The 19,879-nt window shown below is 42.6% G+C and overlaps 1 protein-coding gene across 1 annotated transcript in view; it reads left to right on the forward strand.

The window, feature by feature from the left end:
- NPVF (neuropeptide VF precursor) overlaps positions 1-17,353 on the forward strand; it is a 192,134-nt gene extending 174,781 nt beyond the window's left edge. Inside the window, exons 4-6 of the mRNA XM_040433997.1 lie at positions 10,948-11,038; positions 15,123-15,550; positions 17,219-17,353. Of these exons, the coding sequence (XP_040289931.1) occupies positions 10,948-11,038; positions 15,123-15,550; positions 17,219-17,264 (565 nt within the window). The 3' untranslated portion in view covers positions 17,265-17,353. The remainder of the gene's footprint in view (positions 1-10,947; positions 11,039-15,122; positions 15,551-17,218) is intronic.
- The last annotated feature ends 2,526 nt before the right edge of the window (positions 17,354-19,879 follow it).

The raw sequence follows: 19,879 nt of genomic DNA on the forward strand, positions 1-19,879 counted from the left end.
TTTGTTACTCCTGACACATCCTTTTAGTCCTCTCTGGTGCTCTGGGCCATGTCAACGGCTGCATCCGGTTGCCAGACAATGTTTTCCCTTCTCCTGAGCTGGGGTCCCACCTTGTGCCGAGGCTGTGCTGCTTCAGACCACAACTCTTATGCTCAGATTGCACAACAGCATCAAGTTGCTAAGGTGAGATAAAAATGTTTCCCTAGAACTCCTTTTAAAGAGTCTTCAATGTATATAGTCAAATCTTCTCTGCTGTCTCTGCTCTACTGCACCTAAAACAGGGGCCGTCAAGTTCTGCATCCTGACATAAAAACTGACTTGGAACAATTAGGCTTTGGTGGATCCTTTCTATGAAGGAGTACTTGGCCACAAAATCAATAAACTGGTCACGATCAGGCCATGCAATTGGGCTATGTTACAAGAAGAGAGAATGTTCAGGTTGACTCAGGGACTACACCTGTATTGTGTTCCAGTTGTCCGAGGAATTAATAAAGTAGTTTATATTTTATTCTAAATTATCAGCATTTTAGTAACCTTATTGTAGGTTAGGTGAAATTAGAACCCAGTGTGCTTGCCATGGATTCAGTGTCCGACTGCAGACTGGAAATTTTTTTTTGATGCTAACGGCAATTATTAATGATCATCTTAGACAAGAAGCCACAAAGAATATGTTTTCTATCCTCGGATTGGTGGAAGACATCCATTCAAACGTTGACTGAAGAATCATCGACTTCTATGCCACCTGTAGAGGAAAAGGGCCATGGCTAGAACCATGAGAGCCACGGCTGGTAAGATGGACAGAAGAGGAGGTGTCCGTTTGCCTCTTACTCTGTATATAAACATATATACAGTATATTGGTGTGCAGGGTTCTTTTTTTTCTCCAAACACAGCGTTGTGCATTTGTGTTAAAAAGTTCCACTTTTGGCTCATTTTCAAAGAAGTATTGTGAAACATCCAGGTGTTCTTGAGCAAACTTGAGACGACCTCAAAGTTTTGGACAGTAGCACCTTCCTTCTTTCACAACACTACATTTGGAGGAGGAAGACCAATGCTGTTGCGTTGGTGCTCTGTGCCCACCTTTAGCAGCATTTTTAGGGTTTTTCCCTCCTGTTTCTTTATTCTGATACTAGTAGAAGGACTTGGTTTTGCACTGGTATATTTCATCTATTTCATTTAATGTTTGTGTGTGTCGTTAAAAGATATCGACAGTATCCACAATAACAGTGACATCTATAGTACCCCGCCCCTTCAACTGTGACCTGCCCCCTTGACAGTAACATCCACAGCGCCCTCCCCTTTAACAGTGACTTCCACAGCGGCAGCCCTTTTATTAGTGACCTCCACAGTACCCCGTCTCGTTAACATTTCCACAATAACCCGCCCCCTTAACATCGATCTCTACAGAGCTCTGCTCTCTTAAAATGTGACAACACCCTGCCCTCTTAACAGTGACCTCTACAGCAGTGGCGTAACTACCGGGGAAGCGGCTGCTTCGGGGTCCGGCGCCCGGCGCCCCGGCAGCGTGTGTGACAGTTTATTTTCAAGTTAGTTAAATATGATCGATTCTTGTCTTAATGTTCAGGGCCCCTTCACAGCAGCAGCGGACCAGGCCCCCTTGCTAATGTGATCTAATCTTACTGTCTCCTGAAGTCTCCTGATGTGTCTGGGATTTGAACCCACAACCTCCATGTACCATGTATAAGAGGCAAAGCATTTACCCACACAGCCATAAGGGCTGCATTGCTACTGATTGAAAAAATATGAGACTTCTACTGTTATAGCTGGCTAAGTGTACATCTATACACATGACAGCTGCCCCAACACACCCAGCACTGCTATATCTCTTTATGACAGCTGTCCCAGCACACTCAGCCCTACTATATCTATATATATGATAGCTGCCCCAGCACACCCAGCTCTGCTACATCGAATACACATGACAGCTGCACCAGCACACTCAGCTCTACTATATCTCTATATATGACAGCTGCCCCAGCAAACCCACCTCTGCTACATCTATACACATGACAGCTGCCCAAACACACCCAGCACTGCTACATCTATACACATGACAGCTGCCCCAGCACACTCAGCTTTGCTATATCTCTATATATCTATCTACTGTATAGCAATACTTAGAGATATATAGATTCACTGGAGCCCAGAACTGTACACAGTACTCCATGTGTGGTCTGACTCTAGATGCTGGAAATGTAGAATGGATAACGCAGATTTTATCCACTTGATTTGGTATTGCCCTTTCATACAGGTCTACTGGACCCAAGTATTTAAAGAGCTCACCAGAGCAACTGGTAGTACTGCGCCACTGGAGATCTCGATAGCTGTGCTTGGATACATTAGAGAAATTGGTTTGGAAAAAAAATGTGAGATGAAATGGGAAAGAGGATTAATGTTGGCGCGGGTCGTAGTGGCTAGAGAGTGGGCGGCGGATAGACCACCAAATGTTGAAGAGTGGAAGAATCTATGTGAGAGGGTGCAGAGATATGAACATACCTGCAAGATAAAATGAAAGTAAAGGGGAAAGCAAATAGATAGAAGGAAGGAGGGGGAAAAAGGAGAGAAGAATGAAGAGGCAAAAAGTGTTGAATTAATAAAGAAATGAAGGAAGGATGACTGAAATCCCCGATATGAGATCATGAAATCATTTTTTTCTGGAAACATCCAAGACAACCTAGGGGGGCTAAAAAATTTTCTTTTTCTTTTCTTTTCTATATATCTTTTGTATGTGAAAGGAAACAACGATAAGGATAGAAATGTGATGTTATCAACGATAATCATGTAATATTTATTGTTTGAGCAGGCAGCTCTTATGGTCGTGTGGTTAGGTGCTTTGCCTCTGATACAGAAGGTCGTGGGTTCGAATCCCAGCAGAAACTTTTCTGAAATACAAGCACTGACTCCATATATGGCACATGAGGGGCACTATATATGGGGCATTTTATACTGGTACATTATGGGGGGCACTAGCAGGAAGGGGGGAGAGAAGCACTTTGGGGGAATTTACTGGGGGCACTATATAGGGGTATTTTATACTGGGATATTATGGGGGCACTATGGGGACATTAGCTCAACTGGGGGCATTACAAGGGGGTATTTTTGCACTGTCACATTATAAGGAGAATTATTTCTTCTAGGGGGGCATTATGGTGGGCTTTATTACTCCCCCATGGTATGAGCCCCTAGTAGCAGCACCAGCCTCTCCCTGCTCTGCTATTCCTCTGCCCCTTCTCCAAATCCTTATTATGAAATCATTCTCATTAGGATAAAGCACAACATCAGCTCCACCGAGCCCCCGACCAAAGTGTGGAAGTGGCGTCCGAGATCCCCAAGGGCCAAGTCAAGTAACTGTAAGTTTTCATATGAAATATGTTTGTTATACACATATAGCATACACTGTGCCCCACAATATACAGTATACCGCTACACTGTGCCAAAGGAGTGGGGTTTACACAGGAGGAGGGAGGTGCGGAGCGCGCTGGGGGGGCCCTTACAAATATTTGCTGTGGGGCCCAGTCACTTCTAGTTACACCCCTGCTCTACAGCACCCCACCCCTGGCTGATAAGGGACATGTGACTGTGTATATGGCAGTTGGGATATGAAGAGAAAGACTTGCAGGTTTGTATTGGCTAATGGAGGTCATTTTTGGGGATTATCTCAGGAACGGTACATCCTAGAGAGCTGTGACCCCCCATAGGATTTCTTTCCAGGTAGCAAGGGATGTGTATACCAAGTTTCGTTGAAATGGATGGTTGCGTTTTTGAGTGATCGCAGAACATACTGTACATACACACATACAGTACAGACCAAAAGTTTGGACACACCTTCTCATTCAAAGAGTTTTCTTTATTTTCATGACTATGAAGGCATCAAAACTATGAATTAACACATGTGGAATTATATACATAACAAACAAGTGTGAAACAACAGAAAATATGTCATATTCTAGGTTTTTCAAAGTAGCCACCTTTTGCTTTGATTACTGCTTTGCACACTCTTGGCATTCTCTTGATGAGCTTCAAGAGGTAGTCCCCTGAAATGGTCTTCCAACAGTCTTGAAGGAGTTCCCAGAGATGCTTAGCACTTGTTGGCCCTTTTGCCTTCACTCTGCGGTCCAGCTCACCCCAAACCATCTCGATTGGGTTCAGGTCCGGTGACTGTGGAGGCCAGGTCATCTGGCGCAGGACCCCATCACTCTCCTTCATGGTCAAATAGCCCTTACTTTCAAAGTTTTCCCAATTTTTCAGCTGACTGACTGACCTTCATTTCTTAAAGTAATGATGGCCACTCGTTTTTCTTTACTTAGCTGCTTTTTACTTGCCATAATACAAATTCTAACAGTCTATTCAGTAGGACTATCAGCTGTGTATCCACCTGACTTCTCCTCAACGCAACTGATGGTCCCAACCCCATTTATAAGGCAAGAAATCCCACTTATTGAACCTGACAGGGCACACCTGTGAAGTGAAAACCATTTCAGGGGACTACCTCTTGAAGCTCATCAAGAGAATGCCAAGAGTGTGCAAAGCAAAAGGTGGCTACTTTGAAGAACCTAAAATATGACATATTTTCAGTTGTTTTACACTTGTTTGTTATGTATATAATTTCACATGTGTTAATTCATAGTTTTGATGCCTTCATAGTCATGAAAATAAAGAAAACTCTTTGAATGAGAAGGTGTGTCCAAACTTTTGGTCTGTACTGTACATATACAGTGCCTTGCAAAAGTATTCACCCCCCTTGACTTTTTTCGTATTTTGTTACATTACAGCCTTTAGTTCAATGTTTTTTTAATCAGAATTGTATGTGATAGATCAGAACACAATAGTCTAAGTTGGTGAAATTAAATAAGAAAAATATATAAATAAAACTATTGTTTAGAACTAGAAAACAGAAAATTGGCATGTGCTTATGTATTCGCCCCCTTTGTTAGGAAGACCATAAAAAGCTCTGATGCAACCAATTACCTTCAGAAGTCACATATTTAGTAAAATGATGTCCACCTATGTGCAATCTAAGTGTCACATGATCTGTCATTACATATACACACCTTTTTTGAAAGGCCCCAAAGGCTGCAACATCTAAGCAAGAGACATCACTAACAAAACACTGCCATGAAGACCAAGGAACTCTCCAAACAAGTAAGGGACAATGTTGTTGAGAAGTATAAGTCAGGGTTAGGTTATAAAAAATATCCAAATCTTTGATAATTGCCAGGAGCACCATCAAATCTATCATAACCAAATGGAAAGAATATGTCACAACAGCAAACCTGCCAAGAGACGTCTGCCCACCAAAACTCATGGACCAGGCAAGGAAGGCATTAATCAGAGAGGCAGCACAGAGACCTAAGGTAACCCTGGAGGAGCTGCAGAATTCCACAACAGAGACTGAAGTATCTGTACATAGGACAACAATAAGCCGTACGCTAAATAGAGTTGGGCTTTATGGCAGAGTGGCCAGAAGAAAGCCATTACTTTCAGCTAAAAACAAAAAGGCACGTTGTGAGTTTGGGGAAAGGCATGTGGGAGACTCCCAAAATATATGGAGGAAGGTGCTCTGGTCTGATGAGACTAAAATTGAACTTTTTAGCTATCAAAGAAAATGCTATGACTTGAGCAAACCCAACACATCACCCAAAGAACACCATCCCCACAGTGAAACATGGTGGTGGCAGCATCATGCTGTGGGGATGTTTTTCAGCAGCCGGGACTGGGAAACTGGTCAGAGTTGAGGGAAAGATGGATGGTGCTAAATACAGGGATATTCTTCAGCAAAACCTGTACCACTCTGTGCGCGATTTGAGGCTAGGACAACGTTCACCTTCCAGCAGGACAATGACCCCAAACACACTGCTTAAAGCAACACCTGTGTGGTTTAAGGGGAAACATGTAAATGTGTTGGAATGGCCTAGTCCAGTGATGCCCAACCTACGGCCCGCGGGCCAAATGCGGCCTGCAAAGCCGTGTCATGCGGCCCGCATAGTGACAGGACTTTATCAGCACAGGGCACGCTGCGAACGGCACAGGCAGCAAAGCGATGATGCCTGTGCCTGCAATCTCCACGCCCAGCGCCGCCTCCTAGCTAATTTATTCACTGCACTTGCCTCTGTGAAATTGAAGAGAAGCGCCGTAATCTTGCACAGGCAGTTATTTCTGGTGAAAGATTATAGGGGCGTATTTCAGTACTACAAGAAAAATATATATGCACTTCACTTCTGCAGTTATTTCTGGTGAAAGCGTATAGGGGCGTATTTCATAAAAAATATATATATATACGCACTGCACTGTTGCAGTTTTTTCTGGTCAAAGCGTATAGGGTCGAATTCCAGTACAACAAGAAAAATATATTCTCAGTGCATTTCTGCAGTTAATTCTGGTGAAAGCATATAGTGGCCTATTTCAGTCCAACAAGAAATATATATTCTCAGTTCACTTCTGCAGTTATTTCTGTTAAAAGCGTATAGGGGCGTATTACAGTAAAAAATGAAAAATATATACGCACTGCACTGTTGCAGTTATTTCTGGTGAAAGCGTATAGGGGCGTATTTCAGTACTACAAGAAAAATATATACGCACTTCACTCTTTCAGTTTTTTCTGGTCAAAGCGTATAGTGGCCTATTTCAGTCCAACAAGATAAATATATTCTCAGTTCGCTTCTGCAGTTATTTCTGTTGAAAGCGTACAGGGGCGTATTACAGTAAAAAAAAATATATATATATATATATATATACGTACTTCACTGGTGCACTTATTTGTGGCAAAAGCATTCAGTGGCCTATTTCATTATAGAAAGAAAAAAAATATACGCACTTCACTGGTGCAGTTATTTGTGGCAAAAGGCTTTAGTGGCCTATTTCAGTACAGAAATTTAAAAAAAATACGCACTTCACTGGTGCATTTATTTCTGCTGAAAGCGTTTACTGGCCTATTTCAGTACAAAAAGAAAAATATATTCTCAGTTCTTGTCAGCGGTTATATGTGTTTGAAAGAATGGCTGGAAGTCAGCAGGGTGGCAGCAGTAAGAGGTTGGGAGCCAAAGTGCCCAGGGTAGAGCACCTGATTCGCAGCAGCCTACTTACCCGGGAAATAGTGGTGCAGGGGTTCACGGAAGTAGCGGTGGTAGCAGTCAGTCAGTGCAATCTTTATTGAAGTACTTTGGTTGAAAAACAAAATTTACTCAGCAGTCAGCGCTGTGGTTATATGCGGTAAAATTTCCATGTCTCCATGATAAATCTGCAGCGTGGGCCCCGTGTGGCTTCTACACACTTTTACAATCATCCTTCAGCAGAGCGAATAGATGCCGGATGACCGGACGCTCCATGATCTTCCCAGGAGCTGCTGTCGGGAGCAGCGGTTCATTTCTGAGACGTCCGTATAGTGCGGGGGGAATCCGAACACCCTCTCAATCTCCGTACTCCATTATATGTGGTAAAATCTTTATTGACGTATTTCTGTCGCAGATATATGTGGTAAAACCTTTTGGGATGTATTTCGGTGGAAAAACTAATTGTATTCAGCGTTCAGCACTGCAGTTATATGTGGTAAAATCTTTTGTGACGTATTTCGGTCGAAAAACTAAATTTATTCAGCATTCAACACTGCAGTTATATGTGGTAAAATCTTTATTGACGTATTGCGGTCGAAAAACCAATTTTATTCAGTGTTCTGCGCTATAGTTATATACGGTAAAATCTCCATGATGTCTCCATGATAAGTCTGCAGTGTGGGGGCCCCGTGTGGCTTCTACACACTTTCAAAATCATCCTTCAGCGAAGCGAATAGATGCCCGATGACCAGGACGCTCTATGACATTCCCAGGAGCTGCTATCGGGAGCAGTGGTTCATTTCTGAGATGTCCGTATAGTGCGGGGGGAATCCGAACACCCTCTCCAATTCCTGTGCCCAGTTATATGCGGTAAAATCTTTTGTGATGTATTTCGGTGGAAAAAACAAATTTTATTCAGCGTTCAGCGCTGTAGTAATATGTGGTAAAATCTTTATTAAAGTATTTCGGTGGAAAAACAAAATTTATTCCGCGGTCAGCGCTGTGGTTATATGCGGTAAAATCTTTAGTATTGTATCTTGGTGAACTTCGCGACTCTTCCGGGCTCAAAGCTATCTTGACGCTCTATCTTGTCATTGTCTGTAGCTACTAGAGTCCTGTTCATGCCAGGCAGGTTCCCCCAGAAGTATCTTGGTCGATCGACACTGTCATTGTGCCATTCTGTGGCTTCCTCATGCTGCTGCCACCTCCACACTCTGTCATTGTGCCACTCTGTGGCCTACTCATGCTGCTGCCACCTCCAGACTCTGTTGTTGTGCCACTCTGTGGCCTACTCATGCTGCTGCCATCTCCATACTATGTCACCTTGCCACTGTGGTCTCCTCATGCTGCTGCCATCTGTACACTGTCACCTTGCCACTCTGTGGTATCCTGCTGCTGCTGCCATCTCCACATTATGTCACCTTGCCACTCTGTGGTCTCCTCATGCTGCTGCCATATCCACACTATTTCACTTTGCCACTCTGTGGCTTCCTGATGTTGCTGCCACCACCAAACTATGTCACCTTGTCACTCTGTGGTCTCCTCATGCTGCTGCCATCTCCACACTATGTCACCTTGCCACTCTGTGGTCTCCGGATGCTGCTGCCACCTCCAAACTATGTCGCCTTGCCACTCGGTGGCCTTATCATACTGCTGCCATCTACAGACTCTGTCATTGTGCCACTCGGTGGCCTTCTCATGATGCTGCTGCTGCATCCGCCACCTCCAGACTCTGTCATTGTGCCACTCTTTCAAAGTGTTTTTTTTCCCGGTAATATTGATAATAGTGACTGCAAAACTCCTTTTGCTGTATGAACCGAATGACGTTGTGGCGAAATGTTTTCTTTCAAATTAGTTTTTTTGGGTAAAAATGATGGGTGACTTAAAAACTCCTTTTGCTGTATGGACCGAATAACGTGTGAGGTCGTGTGACATCTGAAAGTATGAGGAAAATATATATTATGAAACAACAAATATACAAAAAATACATGAAAACAATGACAACCTCTTAATGCTGCCACCACCTCCAGACTCTGTCATTGTGCCATTAGGGGGCCTCCTCATACTGCTGCCAACTCCAGACTCTGTCATTGTGCCACTCGGTGGCCTCCTCATACTGCTGCCAACTCCTGACTGTCATTGGGCCACTCTATGGTCTCCTCATGCTGCTTCCACCTCACCACTTTGTTATAGGTCCACTATGTTGACTTCTCATGCTGTTCCTACCCTCTCCACTTCATGATTGGTCCACTATTTTGGCTTTCGGCCTGGCTGACATCATCATTTATTTGACCTTTCTTCTGATCTGTCAGAAGGAAGGAAAAATGAGACGCACAACGGATCCTGTCTGTGTAGCAGCTGTAAGGCCTATATGGTCCCATCAGAATTGGCTTATGATTTGGTAGTCAAAAGCAGGAGTGGGTACAAAACACAGAAGACATGCAAATATTCCATTCACGTGTCATCTCTGTTTTAGATCCACTCCTGTTTTTTTGGGTTTTTTTGGGCATTAGCAATACTAATGGATTATTGAGCAAATGCTGACCGAGTGAAGGCGGATGCTCCACAGACAGGATCAGTTTTTTGTGGGTTATTGTTCTAACGGATCAGAGGAGGGAAAATTAATCAGTGACGTCAACAAAAAATTACTACTGACACCCTCTCCACTCTGTCAGGGAGGCTCTACTTGTATACATACACCTTTAATAGAACAGGTTCTGTTGACATCGATGTGGAATCAGCTGGCGACTGTGTAAAAGGAGTGCGCTTCTTCTTGGCGCTAACAGCGACCTGTAAGGCTGAGTTCATACTTGAGTTATTTGGTCAGTTTTTGGCCCCGTGACTGCCCTAATAAGTGAAGTGTGCAGTGATTCTAAGAACGACGCCTGTCATCTGCGTATCATACGGACTCACAGTAATATTTCACTACCAAAGCAGACTCCCTATGCGTGTTACTGCAAGGCACAGTGTTCTACACCACTATAAAGGCTCTCAGCAGCCAGGAAATAGCAGTTTTTAATGTAATTCGACGCAAATATATTCAGATCAAATCGAATTTTACCCGAATTTGGCGAACCGGCGAATCTAATTTTTAAAAAATTTGCTTATATCTAGTGGTTTTAATCTGCTTTTTGTGATCTTCAACGCTGCCTGCCATTGAGATATCTGGCAAGCATAAAGGATGTGGCTGCTGGCGTGTTTTCGCCGGAATTTTGGCATGGCTGTCCGCACCATAATTCTGCAGTAAAACCCGCCATGTGAACAGGCCCTTAGACTGGTGATACCTCTAAGAACTCAGTCATAGGCTGAGAGAAGAACTTAAGTGACTCATAGTGTTACCTAGGTGCATCAATACAGATATCTCTGTAAATGTTTCACCGGTGGTTTTGATTATACCATCCCTGTGGCATCTATTCTTTATTCTTCCCGTCCATAAAAACAAATATGCTTGTAGAATAGTTTAGATTAGATAATCTACCAATAATAAACATGATATTTATGCTTATTAAATATATTATGTAGAAACAAAAAGAATTAAAATGTGGAGTATGTGCTAATTGATTCCATCTCATGTGGACCCCTACTTGTTATGTTCTTCAAAAATCTAATTAATGCAAAGACAATAATTCGGTTACATATACTTTCAAAGCCAATGTGTTCGTAAATAAATTCTTCTGATTCTTTATGGCCTAATTTAGGGCCTCTGTATTAATTAGGAAGGTGTCACAGTTGAGTATGTCCTTGTCTGAGGTGGCTTTTTGTTCAAATACCATATATAATGAAGACCAGCTAACAACAAGGATTCTCTAAATCAGCTGTACAACCAAGGAAAATGGGCAGGTTCTCATCCAGTAACATTATGCTCTTTTCTCTCTGTAGTTTTTCTATTCTCTTTGCCTTTTCTGTCTGTTCTGAGGAGACGGCAACAACAAATCTGGAAAGTCCAGAGGAATATGACGACTTATTTGAGGTAAGGTTCTTCATTTACAAGTGTGGTTCCCAGTTTCGGGATACTTTACTTATTAGTGATGCTAAGGCACTGAATTTACATTTCCCCTGATATCTTTGTATGCAAAATATCTCTTCTCCAGATAAAATATATAGAGCTAATCTGAATATTTTCCCAAGGAGCATTGCCTGTAAGACTCCTTAAACCAGCTGGATCTGGTTTAGAGTCAGTGTTCCCCAAGAGCTTACATTTTTGTATTAGTGTTCTAATTATTCCAAAGCGTTGGAGATAAGAAGTGTGTTAGTTTATATGAACATATGAGAAATATACTGTGTATACATAACATGTAATATGTTTTCAGAGTTTCTTTTAATGTATGTAGTTGGAAGAACTTATCAACCTAAGGGTTTAAGAAGGTTAGAAAAATGGTCTGCATTCTTCCATAAATAACAGCACTCTTGTCCATTGACTGTGTCTGGTATTGTAGCTCATTCCTATTCAGAAGAGTGAGGCCTCTTGCCCATGACCGTATTCCCTCCGAGATATACGGTCCGTGAGCGGGCCATATGTCCTGGAGCGGCATTGATCGTGCGCACGGGAGCACATAGAAACATAGAATGTGTCGGCAGATAAGAACCTCTAGTCTGCCCAATATACTGAGTACTATGGATAGCCCCTGGCCCTATCTTATATGAAGGATAGCCTTATGCCTATCCCATGCATGCTTAAACTCCTTCACTGTATTTGCAGCTACCACAATGTCCTCTTGTAGCAGTTTTTCTTCTTTTAAATAGTCTCTCCTCTTTTACCTTGTTGATTCCCTTTATGTATTTAAAAGTTTCGCCGCTCCGGGACATATGGCCTGCTCACGGACCGTATATCACGGTCATATGGCATATGGTCGTGTACAAGAGGTCTGAGACTGAGCTGAAATACCACTCTCAGCCCATATACCGGAGTGGTACAATCATACCATGTTATAGTGTCAACTACTTTACAGACATTGGGGGAGATTTATCAAAGCCTGGTGGCGAACCTTGGGCTATGATACCCAGGCGCACTGGTGCGGCTAATTTATGATGAGACGTACGCCGTTCAGCAGTGGGTGCATCTCAATCGGCTGGCATAGATTTCAGTGTTCCTTTACACCAGATACTGATAAATCTGTCCCCATTAATTTTATAGGACGCCTGAGAGCGTAACATTTTTTGTACAGACGACCAATAACACCTCCCTCACATTAAACACAGACCAGCCTTTTCTAGATGGCAAAGTCAGGATTCCACCTTATGAGACATGATGGAGACTTAACAGAGGCAGACAAGGATGTTATCTGCATTAATTGCACTCAGAAAAAAAGGTCAAGCAATCATACCAGAAAACTGTCCACACACCTGAGATTACTGATGGTTCCAAACACAATCTAATGTGTAATAAAGCCTTCAGATGTCTCAGATAGCAAATATCTGGGAACACAAGGAGGGCATGTTGGATTTTAACATGCTCAATCCAGGGGCGTAGCTAAAGACTAATGGGCCCTGGTGCAAGAGTTCAGCTTGGGGCCCCCTTTCCCTCAGGGCTTTGTGGCCAGTGGCAGGGAAGCACATTAACCTTCCTGATGCCTGAGGCACCTTCCCCCCCCCCCATGCCAAATTCTTGTCCTAACCCCTTCCCTCCAGCCAGAGGTGTAACTTGACCAGCATGCACTTTCTATAATACCGGTGTCTTCTCATGTGGTACAAGGGTCTTTGGGCCCCCTCAGGCTCCTGGGCCCGCTAGCGACTGCTACCTCTGCACCCCCTATAGCTGCGCCCCTTGCTCAATCCTTGTACTGCTGGAAGTGACTCCTCTCCATAATAAAATAAACATGTTTTAGATAAGTAGAGAGTGTACATGCATGCTTATAGGGATCCAGGGATACTCTGTCTCCTTGTGGAGAGCACCTAGTAGGCATAAAGAGTTTCATAGGACATGAAGTGCTTTACTGGGTTAAAGGTATGCAAATTAGGCTACTTTCACACTGGCGTTTTGGCTTTCCGTTTGAGATCCGTCATGGGCTCTCACAAGAGGTCCAAAACGGATCAGTTTGCATTCTGAATGTAAAAGGATCCGCTCAGAATGCATCAGTTTGCATCCGTTCAGTCTCCATTCCGCTTTGGAGACGGACACCAAAACTCTGCTTGCAGCATTTTGGTGTCCGTCTGATGAAACTGAGCCAAACGGATCCGTCCTGGCACACAATGTAAGTCCATGGGGACGGATCCGTTTTCACTGACACAATCTGGCACAATAGAAAACGGATCCGTCCTCCGTTGACTTTCAATGGTATTCAAGACGGATCGTCTTGGCCATGTTAAAGATAATACAAACGGATCCGCGCAAAACGCGTGTGTGAAAGTAGCCTTAATTAGCTCTCTTTCCAACAAATAAAAACTGTGCCTCTGGTGCCACCAATTGGAAGGTAGCTATCCTGTAAGTTAATTGTCAGTCTTTTAAACAGACTTTGAGGCATACTTTAGTATTATAACGAAGCCAGGACCTCATTTGCAGACATCTGTTTTGGTGCGATTGCCCCTTGTCAGTGCAGAGCAGACAGAACTGACTGGGTGAGAGGGTATCATTACTTTGAGGTGAGCGTCTAGTAGGCATAAGGAGTCTTATAGGCCATTCAATGCTCCTCTGGGAAAAAGGGTATGCAAATTAGCTCTATTTCCAAAAAAAGAAAAGAAAGCTGTTTACAGTGAAAACAGGGAAGACTAATGTTAAATAACCACTTGCTGACTGCCCTTTGACTATATATGTCTGCCCATCTGCATTTAACCCTGCAAGGACATACCTGAATGTCCTTGCAGAGTTAGCAGCGGTATAGAAATTGTGCAGTTGCGGGGGTGGGAGTTGGATGTCAATGAGAAGGGAGAGATTAATTTTTTACCCTCCCTGCCTTCTTCCTGCTCTGGTCTTAGTGATTATGTGATCACTTTGTAACTGCAGGAGCTGCAAGGTCTTAGCAGACCCAGATCTGTGCAGTAAGGCTTAACACCCTAATTACAGCCTCAGGGGCCTGTGTTCTCCCTATAAGGCTACATGCACACAAACGTATGTGTTTTGCTGTCCGCAAATTGCGGATCCGCAAACAAAAAAACGGATGATGTCCGTAGGGCATCCGTTTTTTTTTTTTTTTTGCGGATCCGTTTTTTTGCAGATCCATTGTAATAATGCCTATCCTTGTCCGCAAAACAGACAAGAATAGGACATGCCCTATTTTTTTTGGGGGGGCTACGAAACGGACATACAGATTCAGATAGTACACGGTGTGCTGTCAGCGTTTTTTGCGGACCCATTGAAATGAATGGGTCCACATCCTATCCGCAAAAAAAATGGAACGGACATGGAAACAAAATACGTTCGTGTGCATGTAGCCTAACTGGGGCTAATATGTCAGCCCCAGATACAGCAGATACAGAAGAAATCAACAGTTTAAAAAAAAATTATGTTTAATATCTCTCAAAGGTCCTGTATGACCTTATGGGGGTAGGGGTGTGCAAAGTGTAAACTAAATAAAAAATATAAAAAAAATAATAATAATCAATAAAAATTCCACCGCATGCCACACTGCTTCCAACCCTGCCCTACAGCGACCATAAACTATATATGCCCATATATCAAAATGACCGTTACAAAAGGTACATCATTTAAAAAAGCATTTTAGGTGTGTTGTTAAAAAAAACATACAAAACAGACTATTTTTCCTTCTGAAAAAAATTAAAGCCTAATGTATCGCCGTAAAAAAGTTGCAAAATTACTTAAATAACCAAAAGAAAAAAGTTCTGGCTTTCAAAGCTATAGGCAGCAAAAAATTAAAAATGTGTCTGGTCAGGAAGGGGAGGAGGTTAAAAGTCCAGTCTTGAATTGGTTAAACGAGCAATCGTCTGATATCTATCTAATATATAATGTAAGCAATGAGTATAAAAGGATCTAAGCTGACAAATTTTCAAATAAATTGAACTGTACCATGAAATACAATACACATACTCAAAGCATTCCTACAGTTCTGAACAAATCTTTTGTAAACTTTTCAAACTCTTTTTTTTTTTTCTCTGCACAGTCCAGAGAAGATCTCCAAAATCCGAGGAACATTAATTCTAATGAGTATCGATACTTGAGAGCAAAAGGCTTAAGTGACATGACTCCTGCAATCTTTCCAATACTTGAGAGGGAATTCCTTGAGGAGAGAGGCCTGAAGCCTGGAGCAAACCTCCCACTGAGATTTGGAAGAGCATCTGATGACAAAGCGGGTAAGAGCGTCCCAAACCTACCTCTTAGGTTTGGGCGGTACATACCTGGAAAGGCCAGCATGCAGTCAACAACCAATTTGCCTCAGAGGTTTGGAAGATCACAATACGGTGGCCATTTTCTTCAGTCATTTGCTACATTACCTCTTCGATTTGGAAGAATGACTAATTTTCAAAGATTACAGTATGATAAGAACACCCATCTTCCAGAAGTAAAAAACCTTGATGAAAACAATGAAAGGTATGACGCTTGATGATACAGTACTAGTATGATGCCACTATATATAGCGCTGCTGGAATATGATTGCTGCATGGAAATAGTAACGTTTTTGTTTGTAACCAGAAACGGCACCACTGTTGCCCATTGGCTGTGTCTAGAATTGAGGCTCAGCCCCTTTTAACTGCAATACTAGACACAGCCTATGGACAGCAGTGGCAATGTTTCTGGGGGAAAAGCTGATTTATTCTTTTTTTTTTACTAACCTCAGTCATACATGGTTTTATGCCACATATCTGGTTTAAAGAACATGTTTAAAGGAATTTGCTTGTATGAAATGTAAACCTTGTAAATCAAAATTCATTTAAAGGGCATCTGTACCTATGAAACTGGCTGAGCTGTTACATGTGCGCTTGGCGGTTGAAGGCATCGGTGGCCACATTGCCTAGAAAAATGAAGTTTTAATATACAGTACAGACCAAAAGTTTGGACACACCTTCTCATTCAAAGAGAGACTCTGATCTCACTGCATCTGCCGCCTCTTCTGCACTTTGATTGACAGGGCCAGGTGTGATGCCTTTTTCACTGCCTGGCCCTGTCAGAGTAGAGAGGGCGTGGGAGCTGCAGAGAGAGCTGAGCCTTTAGGTGTAATGGTAACGCCCCCATTGCTCCTAGAGGCTCATTTGCATATATTAAAACATTGTTTTTCTCAGCGATGTGGGCACATAGGAACATGGGATTAACACAGATGCCTTAAGCTGCCAAGCGCACATGTAACAGGTACAAATCTGCCGATAGGTGACCTTTAAGTTTGAATGACATACAAAAGGCATCTTTAGTTTAGAGCCCTGGAATGGTTTACAGCAGATGTCTACCTGTGATTGCACTTTCTGCGACACACACATTCTATACTAATTTAGTAGTAAGATTTACTTTGGAAACCTGCCAATAACAAAAGGGACATTTCAGGGTAAAGTCCCTTTTACATGGATAGATTATCAGTAAATGTACTGCCAACCGCATGCCAGATGAGCAAAACGCTCGCTTATTGGGTGATCCATGGTATTTTTGGCACAGAAAATAGCCATTTGTCAGAAGCACACCATCCTTTGTAAATAGAGATGTGCTGCCAACAAACAATGAATCTCTATGAGGATTAACAATCGCAGTTGCGATCATTCATCCCCATACGGAGAGAGGATGATGTGCAAATGTTCTGTTCCCGACCATTGCCTTGTGTATCATTCCATGTAAATGGGCCCTAATTTACCAGAATATGTGAACTGGTATGACAGCACAACAGAAAGCAAAGTAGTCATGTATAACTGAAATTGTAGCACGTGCGCGTATTGCTTGACTCTTTTATGAGGATGTCTTGTTGTCAGTTTATAGGTTTTATAAACCAGTAGTCTCAACTCTAGCTGCTGTGAAACTAAAACTTCCAGCATGCCCTAAAATTTTTCATGACCGTTTTTTCACAGATGCCTTTTTAAAATATGGCCATTAAAAATGTTCGTCTTGAATTGTATGGGCTGTGAAAATGGAGAAAATAGGATATGTCCTATTTTATGACCACAGGTATTCACGATCCGTTAAAAAAAACGGACGTGTAAGTACACCCATAGATTCACAACATTCACTTGCCCTAAACTGTCAGTGACATAATAAAGGCATGTTTTGTTTTATTTTCAGAAGCCAGACAATGATGTATGACTATGAGAGGAACCTTCATATGTAGCATCGGGATCTGTGGTTCATTCAGATAAACCCAAGCCAGCAGGGGACTATATTTTCCGATGGTTCGAACCTCACCCTTTATCCACAGTTGTGACCTCAGGTTCCTGTTGATGACAACTAGCAAACCTGAATAACAGCAACGACTGCACGAAGTGACAATGGCTAAGCCTATTTAATTTAGAAAATTATGACGTCAAAATGTATTATTAACATGATGAAATAAAATGACGACAGAAGATGAATACCATGGTCTTTCCTTTCTTCTCAGTTTTGGTTCTGAGCAATAAAGTACATGATTCACTGTTCTTTATTTACAAAGGAGCTGAGAAAGTCAAACTTATTCAATATTTCTCCTCCTATATTTTTCTGGTTGTGGTTTTTTGGAGAGTACTCCGTCAGGCATGGGTGCAAAAGGCAGACACCCCATCCATCAGAATATAATAGAGTTGTAAGCCAGGAGCGGGGCCGGTGAAGTTGAGTTTTAAATAATGTTGCAGACCAAGTTCAGGTGCAGCAAAAACAGTTCAACTCTACTGGTGTTACAGCACTATGGCAATATGGCCCAGAGGGATAGACAGTCTTCTCCAGAGACATAGTTCCTCTACATTACACAACTATAATCCACCCTGGTGCACAGCTCAACTTACCGGTTTGCCAACTGGCAAAGTAGGCTACAATGACCCCTTCTTTGATTTTATATATCTTCTCTGATAAAGTGGTATCTCTTTACAAGTTCTGCACTGCCTCCTTGTCCTGAGTCCACAAGGAGCAACTTCTACAGTTTGCTGGGAGGCTCCCTGGCAACTTCACCCACTTTTGCCAGATTTTATTAATTGAGATAAGTACCTGTACTTGCGGGGTACCCCCCGCTGATGCTGTCACCCTGCCTGTTGTTAAAATAGCGCTCCTGTGCCCCCTGGTATTTTCCCCGCTCAGTATGCTAATACTGAGCATCGGAGCAATGAGGAGGAGACTGAGTCTTTCTCCATGGGCGTCTGCTTCTTCTGTCCAATTGCAGCGCAGAACATCACAGCCTGGGAGAAAAAACCTCCCTGGCTGTGATGCTCTCCGATACGATTGGACAGCGCTACAGCCATGGGAGAAGGAGACACTTTATTGGTCCATGGCCTATCTCTCAAGACTAATTTACTTTGCCCACAGTGAGACATCCTACCCCTGGGCCATAATTCCCCATCACCACCTGACATGGCATGGACAACTCAACTGTAGCTAGAAGAACCATCAGAATCCATATAATAACTGAGATAAATAATATATTCATATATAATGCAATGGTACATATTGAACAGGACAACATTGCGATACTGGACCCCATCACAAAACCTGTGACAAGCTAGGATAACATGTTAAAGGGACAAGCCCAAAGAAGTACAGTAATAATTGTATAGACCACATAGACCATCAGTAGTTTGTATGTCGATATTCACCCAACGTTGTGCACCTGCAATCCGGCCCTGGTATACATTGAGAGGACTCCTGAGTATGTGCACATAAAGGAGAGGACTCCAGGAGAGGTGTAAGGGAGGGATGAGAGGGCGAATCTGCAAATGGTACTAGAAAGAAAGCTCCCAGACTGTTTCTGTCATCTCTACCCATACAGGCATCCCCTGTACCTAATCAGGATATTTCTTGACTCCGTGACAGAAATGTTTATTAACATCCAAATCATGAAGATTTTTGGTCTTTTTAATTCTGGTGAATATGTAACCTGTAGGCATAAGTGCCATGTATAAACTCTCCACCTCTTGTACTTTTATTTTAGGAGGCTCTGCTTGGGTTCAGACTTTTAGCCTTTTAGCCACATCAATTGTTATGCATTTTTACAATTAATGTATCAGTTAGTTTGATGCAAAAAGGTATGTAGGTGCCCATGACTGTGCTGGATGTTTTTTTTTGTTTTTTTATAATGTGACAGTACTTTCATGAAATGCATGGATATAGGGTATAAATGGATTTTTAAATATATACACTGCTCAAAAAAATAAAGGGAACACAAAAATAACACATCCTAGATCTGAATTAATTAAATATTCTTCTAAAATACTTTGTTCTTTACATAGTTGAATGTGCTGACAACAAAATCACACAAAAATTAAAAAATGGAAATAAAATTTTTCAACCCATGGAGGTCTTGATTTGGAGCCCCCCTCAAAATTAAAGTGGAAAAACACACTACAGGCTGATCCAACTTTGATGTAATGTCCTTAAAACAAGTCAAAATGAGGCTCAGTAGTGTGTGTGGCCTCCACGTGCCTGTATGACCTCCCTACAACGCCTGTGCATGCTCCTGATGAGGTGGCGGACGGTCTCCTGAGGGATCTCCTCCCAGACCTGGACTAAAGCATCTGCCAACTCCTGGACAGTCTGTGGTGCAACGTGACGTTGGTGGATAGAGCGAGACATGATGTCCCAGATGTGCTCAATTGGATTCAGGTCTGGGGAACGGGCTGGCCAGTCCATAGCATCAATGCCTTTGTCTTGCAGGAACTGCTGACACACTCCAGCCACATGAGGTCTAGCATTGTCTTGCATTAGGGGGAACCCAGGGCCAACCGCACCAGCATATGGTCTCACAAGAGGTCTGAGGATCTCATC

The sequence above is a fragment of the Bufo bufo genome, chromosome 5, assembly GCF_905171765.1.
Source record: "Bufo bufo chromosome 5, aBufBuf1.1, whole genome shotgun sequence".
Taxonomy (NCBI): Eukaryota; Metazoa; Chordata; class Amphibia; order Anura; family Bufonidae; genus Bufo; species Bufo bufo.